The sequence below is a fragment of the Solea solea genome, chromosome 8 (genome assembly GCF_958295425.1).
Source record: "Solea solea chromosome 8, fSolSol10.1, whole genome shotgun sequence".
NCBI classification, from domain to species: domain Eukaryota; kingdom Metazoa; phylum Chordata; class Actinopteri; order Pleuronectiformes; family Soleidae; genus Solea; species Solea solea.
Genome location: NC_081141.1, coordinates 4073627 through 4083078, shown reverse-complemented (window position 1 = coordinate 4083078; position 9452 = coordinate 4073627). Strand labels below are relative to the sequence as shown.

The following is a 9452-nucleotide window of genomic DNA, read 5'->3' as shown; positions in this document are numbered from 1 at the left end:
GATATAATAGTTTTGGGTTTTTGTTAGTTTTTTTATAAAATTTTGACTTTTTGTTTTTAAAATTAGTTAGTTTTAATTCCTTTTTAGAACATTTGCTGGTTTTATTTAGTTTTATTTAGTAAAGACAAAAATTAAGCACAGCTAAGATCATTTTGCTGATTTATTTTTTAAAGCCTTTTACTCAAGGTGTGTGTGTGTCAATTACACACATATACAATTAATATGTTTAATTTGTCAAAATATACCCCCCTAAATCATCTGGTTTACCTATTCAGAATAATAATTATTATTAGGCGTTATTTTGCAATTGGGTCAGGATGCATGTAAACAGTCAGTTAGCAGGATCGCTATCTTCCTGCACACTTGAAATATAACTAACAATGAACTTAAACTAAAGTGACCAAATTATACCACTGTTAATCCCCAGTAGCAAGAATATTTTCAGGCCAAACTCATTTCAGCTTCACTGCATACCATTCCAGTTAGAACTTGAAGGTTCAGCTTCTTCATGGGTCTGCATGAACACAAGGAAAAACAACACTGAAAACTTGTAAACAATGTATTTATTATGGAATTCTAGATCATAAAACAACTTGGGAGTAAAGTCGATGTTTCTGCACCTCACCCCAAAATCTAATAATTCATAAAAAATATATATGCTGGAATATAAAGTAACATTTAAACCAAAACCTTTCTTTATTGGTGTATGTTTTATAACTAACTACAAATGCACTGGATACTCATCCATTATTGAACAATACTATTGTGTTTCTCAAGAGATTTTTCACTGATCGAGGTCAACAGCTGTAAAAATAAATAAACACAATAAATATTGAATTAAAAATCATTGAAAACATGGCATTTGATAACATAGACCAGTCTTTCTCAGACGGAGGGCTACTACCCACAAAAGGTTGCCAAATTGAATGGGTTGTAGATGGGTTGTTATATGTGTTAAAATAACTTGAAAGTGAAAAGTATTTTTTTATTATTATTATTATTCTTTTAGTTTGAGGGACATTTATCATTTGTTAGTTTTACCAGTGCATGATGGCATTTTGTATTTGGACCATATGAGAACCACTGACTAAGACTCGTCTTTTCCCAGAAAAAAAGATTATTCGAAAAACGGTGTGGCTAAAATATATGATTAAAAACTGTCAAAACTCAGCAGATTTGAGTTTCCTCTCTTCTTTCTCAGTCAGGGGCTGCCGGGAGAGAATTTTATGATGCAGACGGTTGTGCTTGCCTATACCCAGCTTTGGCAGGCCTCGGTTCAGCCCCTCCAGCAGCACACATGACTTGCACAATGTCTGGCTGGAGATGTAGCCACAGCGGTTACAGGACCCCTGCACAGGCATCTTTACACCCTCCCGCACAGACAGGTTCTCACCAGAGTGGATGATATCTATGATGGAGCTGGACCTTACACTCTCCAGGTCCTTTAAAAAGGTCCTTGCATAGCCCCGATAAGCATTGGGTGAGTAGATACATTCAGTGGAAAAGTAATCCAGCTTCTTGAAGTAAGCATACAGGACAATCTCCTTCTCATAGGCATATTTCAGGGGCTTGCAGCGCGGCACTACTGCTTCACCCTCACTGGCAGTTGAGATGGCAGTACAGCGGCGCAGACGAGCTATGTCTCCTCGCAGGACGTTCATCAAAACTGTTTCTGCCACGTCATCAGCATTGTGACCTGTTTAAAAAAACAAAAAAAAACTTCAAGCTACTGCAACTAAATCCCACAGAATAATTACTCATTAACACTCCTCTGATATTTGGTTTTGACGTTACCTGTACATATCTTGTCCACCTTCAGCATGATGGCTCCTCTGTCCAACGCCTGCCGTCTGAACACTCCACAGAAGGTGCAGTTATTTTTCAGTCCCACCTGCTTCACTATAGCGTCCATAGTCCAGCCGTACAGCTCCTCGTACGACACGATTGTCAAGGGCAGTTCATACTGTTGCTCATTCCTCTTCACAGTCTCCAACGAGTCATCTCGATAACCAGTGATTCCCTCATCCACAGAGAGAAGCATAAGTTCAAGGCCGTAGTTGTAGCGCTCATTTAGGAGCTTCATTACATGCGCAAGAACCGTAGAGTCCTTTCCTCCTGAAGCGGCGATTCCTACTCGTTCCCCAGGTTTGAACAGCTTTGCTGCCACAATCGTCTGATTCACCTCCTCCTCGAACGCGCAGAAGAAGCACTCCTTGCACAACGAGTGGCCAGTTTTTGGACGCTTCAGCACGGCTCGTTTCTCCGCGCAGCAGCTGCACAGGACAGGCATCTCAACTGTTGGGGAACGTTAAGAAGCTAAACAAACATGTTTCCAAATGTTTTCAAGCCAAAATCCTATGACTAAACAAACACCAACCTACAAAGTTCAGTCTTATTGTTGCAGCTGTTTCAACAGAGCTAAAACCTTGTGTTTACCTACAAGATAATGAACCTTGCACTAAAGTTACTCATCTTACGAGCACTCCCCAAGATTAATGTACACCAGCTTTATTTCACATATTTTAGCAGGAAAATCAGAGATGTTGATCACATTAGTGATGGCTCTGTCCAGTTTGTGTAACAATGACAATGAAGCAGGCTCCCTTAAACTCAGCCATCATTCATTTGACCATTTACACCTGTGTTTTTCTTATTGTGAGCTGTCATGATGTCGTGAAAATGTTCGTATAGAAACAACCAGTGTCCCACAACTTTAATTCAATGCCAATGTCCCACAGTGTGCGACACAGCAGTAATGGGACTGCTGTTTAAAGCTGTACATTTCAGCCAAGTCTACGGAACAACAGGCATTTATTGAAGAAAGCGAGGCAAGGCAGCTTGAATCATGATGGATATGTTGTTTGGGGTATGCCGAATTTAAGAGGTTACCAAAAGGGCATGTACTTTGAAGAGAGATTCCAGTTTTACAGTTCGCTAACCATGCTAGATTAAGACAAATGACGGGGATTACGTTGACACAGACCTAAACTAAACCTAAAACACAACGGTCAGACATAATAAACATAAGTAAAACACATCAAATGATTTAAATGTCGGGTTTGGATTAAAATCAAGTGTTTACAAGAACTCAACATAACCTCGACGTAAACGTGTGTCCGTGTCTCGCTAGCACAAGTTTAGCCAAAAGTCAATTCATGTTGGAAAACATTTCATACCAGCGTTTCCGGTTAACCAAAGTCTGCACTGACGAAGAGAAGAGGGAATATTCTGGAAAACGTGACGACAAAATGTGATTTTTCTTGCTTAAACGGGCTCAGTTTACAACGATCTGTGTAGCATGTTATTATTTCATCACGTCGCCTGCTCTTCTTCGCCGGAAATAGGTAGTAGTTGTAAATCTAAGCAGCGCTACCTGTCGGCCGGATGTAAGAACTGCACCTGAAACTGTACAGTAGTAGTCTGCCTCTGGTCGCCATCTTGCGGCGACATGTTTGTATTGCAGCCCAAACCTACAAACCAGCCAGAGCTGACGTTTTGAGAAGACAGTTAGTTAGTTAGTTAGTATATCAGACTATACTGTATACTGTACCATTTTATAGAAATTTAGAGAAAAAAGTGCAAATATGTGACTTTTTATCTTGAAATTTCTCTAAAACCGCAGTGGAAGCTTACTGCTAAGTTAGCAGTGCTAACCATGCATGTATGATGTAAACAAAGGTGGAAAGGGAGAGGTGAGTGATGGAGGCAATCTCCAGTCTCACCGTTAGATGTCGCTAAACCTTGCACAACTGTACATGAGAATATTACTGACCTGAATTTGAAATCCTCTGTGTTGTCTCTTTAAGGTGTTGGCGAGAGTTTTGGTGAACACAGTGTTGACATCAGAAGTAAATCACACGTGAAATGTATGTATGCAATCATGATTTTATTATAATTTGCTTCAAAGAATGTCACTTTTGCAACAGCTGCAAGAAATAAAAATCCAAATGCTATGTGATGTTGGGATTGTAGGGCCGAAGCTGTTGGTGCAGAGAAAAGGTCACAAGCTCATCAGTTGACGGGGTGAAAAGCTCCCCTCTGATGCCACTGCACGTCTCGGATGCGCCGAACTGACTGGATCTGAGGAATCTGGGCTCCGAACTCGGCGGTGTCCTTGTACTCCCCCTTTTCAAACAGGTACTGGTATCCTCTGTAGCCTGGATACTGATAGCCCACCCAGCTGGTGTAGCATGGACACAGAAAGGGGGAAAACAGTTTACTTAGGAGGTCAAAGAATAACACACGGACATATGCTAGAAGGACACACTCACATGCCACTCTGAACCCTCACAGAGGAGACCTTCTCCTGGTAGCCATGTGCATGAAAACTGGGGACGTCATCGTCTACGATTTCTATCTTCTTCCCTGCAAAGCTGGGGTTTTCATAAAGGACAATCTTGTGCTCCTGGCTGTCCTGAACGGAGACACAGAAACAATCCAGTGGGGTTGGTTTGTTTGGCCACCCCACTTGGGGAGGGGGGGGGGAACTGACGATGGGTTTGTGTTTAAAACAAATTAAAAACGGTATGTTCATACCACTTTAATTGGGCGGAATGCAAGAACGGTTTCACTGCGCCTGCTGTTTGTCCAGGAGTCCCAGCGAGGATACTCCCCCTTCTCAAACACATACTGCTCCCCCTTACAGTTGGCCTGCTCGTATCCCACCCATCTGAGAGGAGACATGAAAGATACGAACGTGCGTTTAAATCGGTACAGTCAGTTCGTCTTCCTCGATCTGTTTCCGACCCCCACACTCACGGTCCACACAGCACCAGGATGGAGCCCACTTTCTCGCAGCCTGCTTCCGGGAGGTTGGTACAGGGGCCGGTCAGCTCATGGGAGCGTCCCTGGAAGTTCTCCTGCTCATAAATAACCAGCTGTGAACCAGCGAGAGGAGAAAAAGACGACAATATGTCCCATGAGCGTTGTAGGGTTATCGTCAGTCTGTTTCCAGGCTGATGTTTGGACGGTACAGGGTCTCTGCTCACCTTAAACGCACTGGTGCCCGGCTGCTGCTGCTGCTGCTGCTTGGACGCAGGGTTCTGGTGGTCTGTGGCCATAGTGAACAGATCGGCGAGGGTGAAACTGAAAAGCAGCAGACTTCAGAAAACTGATCCACTTGATTAATGATTAATAAAAGTCGTGTAAATCTAAATAAGTTCCCCTTTTATTACTATTACAAAAGTGTCCACATTAGTCCTCTGAGCATGTCATTATACAGCATTTAAAAGGAACATAATACAGCACAACAAACATCAACCTGCTTACCAGTACCTGTGTGTGCCAGTGAGCTTGTGATGGCACGATCGGCTCAATATATATGCATCGGTCAGGGGAGGAAGCTCTGCCAGGAGCCGCCTGTGTGTCGGCCTGTCATAGGCCCACACGGCTGTCTGAGACGAGGGGGTCACGGCTCTGCCACCCCACCTCGGGGTGTCACACTCCCGCAGAGTTATTTCATTAGTTGTCACATTTGTGCAGCCGCTCATTGTTTGATATTCACACGATTCAGCACAAACTCTGCCAAGAGTCGCACACCTACAATGACAGGGAGAGAAAGATTCAGAGTGGCCCGGAATAACGGCACAAACAACGCCGGCCGTTCACACAAATATACGTTTATTTAATATTTCATGAATAGAATTCACATTTTTGTTCAGTGTGCACATCCAAGGCTACGGTTGGATTCTTTTTTTTACATCTCTTCTACTGTTTTGATTAAAAACAATACAGGTTATGATATCTAATATCAGACCTACACAGGTTTTCTATGGCTGATAATTGATGTCAATTTCCCTCTATCTGATCGAATGTAATTGTTTAATAATAACAAATAATGTCAAACTTGCATAATTTCAGTCAGCAATTACATAACAAAATAATAAATACATGAAACAGGTCATCAAAAATAATATTTATTTCAATTTTTATCTATCTATTTAGCGATTTATGAAGTTTCTGAGAACACTGGTCTACTTTTATTTACCATGAAAACTCTTTAATATTTCCATTTTATGCCACAGGAAGAGAAATGTATTTGTATTTGCTGCAGTTTTTTTCATCGTCACACTAACAGCGATTTCTCACAAACTACTATATAAATGCTGTAGTGTCATTTTTTTTTTTTTTTGGCTTCTTGGCACTAAATCATCCCTTTCAAATGGATGAACTGCATTTGTGGGATGAGCAGAGTTGAGAGAGAGAGTTGCCAAATCTTCTCTGCCGATGCCAAACAGAGAAATAAACAGGCTTTACAACGATATTATAAAGATTTAGTGCCAGGAAGCACCGTTGCACGAGAGAAATAAGCGACCAAACACACATTTCCTGACTTTTGAAGTTTATAAACTGTGCTGTGGATAAGATATGATATGAAGAGAGGATTTGAAATGATTAAAAGTGACCGTGAATCTCAGATCAGATAGTGGAGGTGGTTTTAGAGTCAAACACGATCATGAACTCTTATGTTTGGCCCTAAAGAGTCGACAGAATATTGATGTAGTGTTGGCTCAGTGTGACAGATGTTCAGAGGCTAACACCCGCCGGCCTTCCTGACTGGAATCTTAACAGAGCATGTGTCGTATTGTAAAATGGACTGGAGCTTCTCTCATCTTTGTTTTACATTAAAAACGGAATATTTGGACCCAATTTTAGCACATTTTAAGAAAATAACGTGTGATTTTATGTCACAAAAAGTAAAAAGGTGATAGATCTGACCTGGAAGGACATACATTTAGATATTTAGATCCTGTGCAAGGTGAAAAAGGTTGTGCATTTTATAAGATATATAGGAGTATGTACTGTATATCATCATATGTAGGTGTGTGCGAGTATAATTTTGGATCTTTTGTTTCCTAAACTGATTAATTCACAGTTCTGTGCAATATTATACATAAAAAAACAAACGGTTTTGCATGGTTCAACGTAATCAGAAGGATAATATCAGGTTTAAATATTAACCTGGATCCTTTATGCACAATCACAGCAATGAGCTTTGTGAGGGAATCAGCAGCAGTAAAAGAAATACTGTGTGTGTCCCACTTTATCTTAAACAAATACATGTGGCCGACACTATTTCCATCTTGATAGAGGCCTCTCCAAATCTTTATTATCTCATTTAAAGCCATTTTCACAAATACAATAAACCAACAGCGTCAAACTCCAGGTCAAACAACTTTTTATTTGCCAGTGAATCATACATGGCACTCAGCATTTGCCAGCGTGAGGTGAAGGCAGAGGGCAGGCACTGTTGGGCAGCACAGGGGGGGGGATGTGGGAGGGGGAGGGGGGTTGGCAGGTGAGGATCCTGCTCAGCTCGCTCCAGCTGCTGCAGGGGGAGCGGGAGGTACCGGGGCAGGGTCGGGGTCAGGGCCGGGGCCAGGAGCCGGATCTGGGGCAGGAGCAGTAAAACAACCCCTCTTGTGCCACTGCATGTCCCGCACACGTCGGACAGACTGGATCTGGGGCGTCGGAGCCTCCCAGTCGTTCCAGTGCTTGAAATCGCCTCGCTCAAAGATGAACTGGCGTCCTCTGTAACCTGGGAACAAGTAGCCAACCCATCTGAAAGAATGGGAAAATTTTAGATCATAAAAGTTGATGAACATCGACTTTGATTTAAAAAAAAAATGGGTGTATGGAGGATCTTACGTTCCGTTAAGAGCCTTGACACTTGCTACACGGTCCTGAAAACCATGGCCCCACAAACTGGGCACGTCATCGTCGACAATCTCCATCTTTCGACCAGTGAATCCGGGGTTTTCGTACAGGTGTAGCTTGTGATCAGAACTGTCCTGTGGGCAGAGAAACAGAGAAACAAGGATACTTGCACGCCGCGAAACGATGACGCACACATTCTGCACGGGGGAGGTCAAGCACCCACCACTTTGAGCGGCCTGAGAGAGAAGAGCGAGTAGCTGTTCTGACTGTTGGTCCAGGTGTCCCAGCGTGGATACTCGCCCTTCTCCAAGATAAACTGCTCCCCTGTGAATCCACACCGACCGTAACCCACCCACCTGACAGGAGGGAGAACAACAAATAAATGCACATAACATCAACTATGGCAAGATGCAAACCAGTGCGCTTCACTCACGGCCCCGACTCGACGATCACAGAGCCGACCTTCTTCAGTCCCTTCTCCTTCACGTCTTTGCACTCGGCAGAAAACTCTGCCTTGCTGCCCTGGAAGTTCTCAAACTCAAAGACGGCCACCTGCATCGCGGAGAGAAGGGTGTTACCAGGCAACATCACATGCATACACATTCATTTCCCACTGTGGACGTCTGAGATGAAGGCCTCCATGCATGGATATCATCATTAAAACACTGTTACTTTCCAAGAGGGCCCTGCTGCAGTGAGACACTGATCTGAGTGGGTGATCTGAGGGTTCTGACTCTTACCTTATAAGTGGCTCCAGCTCCACCCTGGCTCTTCCCAGCAGCCTGCTGCTCCGGGGCACTCTGCTGCTCCGACATCCTCCTGATCCGCTGCTCCTCCACTTTGTGGCCGCGGACAAAGAACCCACACAGGAGGAAAGCTCAGTGTCACAGTTGCAATTCATGACTCGTGCGTGCATCTAATCTGCCTCACATTTTTTCAACTGAACACGACAAAAGACACAGAATGACTAATTCCTTGTCAGATTTCTCAGCAGTTACAAATCCATGAAGGCAAAATCCTCCAAACCTGGGTCTTCACTGATGCAGCACCATCTAACTCCATTGCACTGGGATTAATACACCACTGCTTTTAACTCCTGAGTCCAGAATGAGGCGTTTACCTGGTTTGCCTGCTAGGGAAGTGGTAGTGTCCCTCTCTCTCTGAGCCACTTGGCGTTTGCTGAGGTTGAGCCATTAGAGGGCACGGATGGGGGGGTATTTATGGTTTATTTCTGGCCACAACAGCAGAAAAGGAGGAGCTGTTGATACAGCAAGTCTGTCGCTCACATTGTGTCCGTAACGCTGCCTCTCAATGGGCAGCTGTGTTGGCACATGCTGCCAGGCAGCTCGTCCGCCTGGCAGCCGGCGGGCAAAAGTGTGCAGGCACAAGGAGAGGGAGAGCCAAGAGGATTCAGCAAAACAGCCACGCTCAGCACAAACTGGACTACACCCAGTCTCAACCACACCAGACCTCCTCTCACCTTTCCCCAGCAAATCTGGGTTGGTAAAAGTCGTCCTAATCACAGGTTAGAAAAGTAAACTGCGTTTACTGAGATGGATTGGATGATATTTGATCAACACATTCAAACAATGGAGTATGACAGAAGGTGAAATGGTTGACTACCAGGGGATCAACTAAGGAACCAAAACCTATTTAGATATCTCCAACTGAGAGGTGAGGAGGAATAATTCACCCAATAATTAAGGTTTTTATACAAGCATACAATAAGACCTCACCTAGAACAGTCTCGACTCACAGGGATGGAAGGGAATTTGTTTGGAAGAACCGAATCCGAT

At 43.6% G+C, this 9452-nt stretch overlaps 3 protein-coding genes across 3 annotated transcripts; all 3 read right to left on the bottom strand.

Annotated features, from left to right (window-relative positions):
- Positions 1-548: 548 nt before the first annotated feature.
- ctu1 (cytosolic thiouridylase subunit 1 homolog (S. pombe)) lies at positions 549-3349 on the bottom strand. The gene is made up of 3 exons (XM_058636193.1): positions 3177-3349; positions 1795-2295; positions 549-1696 (listed from the first exon to the last, which is right to left on the bottom strand). Exons 2-3 carry the CDS (start codon positions 2288-2290, stop codon positions 1161-1163), a joined length of 1032 nt encoding a protein of 343 aa, XP_058492176.1. The 5' UTR covers positions 2291-2295; positions 3177-3349; the 3' UTR covers positions 549-1160.
- A 567-nt stretch (positions 3350-3916) lies between these two features.
- Positions 3917-5100, bottom strand: crybb2 (crystallin, beta B2). Its single transcript, XM_058635230.1, has 5 exons — positions 4989-5100; positions 4759-4877; positions 4537-4669; positions 4272-4414; positions 3917-4180 (listed from the first exon to the last, which is right to left on the bottom strand). The coding sequence occupies exons 1-5, from the start codon at positions 5058-5060 to the stop codon at positions 4012-4014; spliced, it is 636 nt and encodes a 211-aa protein (XP_058491213.1). The 5' UTR covers positions 5061-5100; the 3' UTR covers positions 3917-4011.
- Positions 5101-7281: 2181 nt separating this feature from the next.
- Positions 7282-9276, bottom strand: crybb3 (crystallin, beta B3). The gene is made up of 6 exons (XM_058635229.1): positions 8777-9276; positions 8397-8494; positions 8090-8208; positions 7880-8012; positions 7648-7790; positions 7282-7560 (listed from the first exon to the last, which is right to left on the bottom strand). The coding sequence occupies exons 2-6, from the start codon at positions 8469-8471 to the stop codon at positions 7311-7313; spliced, it is 720 nt and encodes a 239-aa protein (XP_058491212.1). The 5' UTR covers positions 8472-8494; positions 8777-9276; the 3' UTR covers positions 7282-7310.
- Between the last annotated feature and the right edge of the window lie 176 nt (positions 9277-9452).

What these genes read in the sequence shown, in the direction of transcription:
- crybb2 (XM_058635230.1), bottom strand. Translation starts at nt 5,060, where the DNA reads ATGGCCACAGACCACCAGAACCCTGCGTCCAAGCAGCAGCAGCAGCAG. An exon ending in CGGGCACCAGTGCGTTTAAG is followed by an intron (nt 4,878 to 4,988) that starts GTGAGCAGAGAC and finishes GCTGGTTCACAG; the next exon opens with CTGGTTATTTATGAGCAGGA. An exon ending in CATTCCGCCCAATTAAAGTG is followed by an intron (nt 4,415 to 4,536) that starts GTATGAACATAC and finishes GTCTCCGTTCAG; the next exon opens with GACAGCCAGGAGCACAAGAT.
- ctu1 (XM_058636193.1), bottom strand. Translation starts at nt 2,290, where the DNA reads ATGCCTGTCCTGTGCAGCTGCTGCGCGGAGAAACGAGCCGTGCTGAAG. An exon ending in GGTGGACAAGATATGTACAG is followed by an intron (nt 1,697 to 1,794) that starts GTAACGTCAAAA and finishes TTTTTTAAACAG; the next exon opens with GTCACAATGCTGATGACGTG.
- crybb3 (XM_058635229.1), bottom strand. Translation starts at nt 8,471, where the DNA reads ATGTCGGAGCAGCAGAGTGCCCCGGAGCAGCAGGCTGCTGGGAAGAGC. An exon ending in GTGATCGTCGAGTCGGGGCC is followed by an intron (nt 8,013 to 8,089) that starts GTGAGTGAAGCG and finishes CCCTCCTGTCAG; the next exon opens with GTGGGTGGGTTACGGTCGGT. An exon ending in CTCTCAGGCCGCTCAAAGTG is followed by an intron (nt 7,791 to 7,879) that starts GTGGGTGCTTGA and finishes CTCTGCCCACAG; the next exon opens with GACAGTTCTGATCACAAGCT.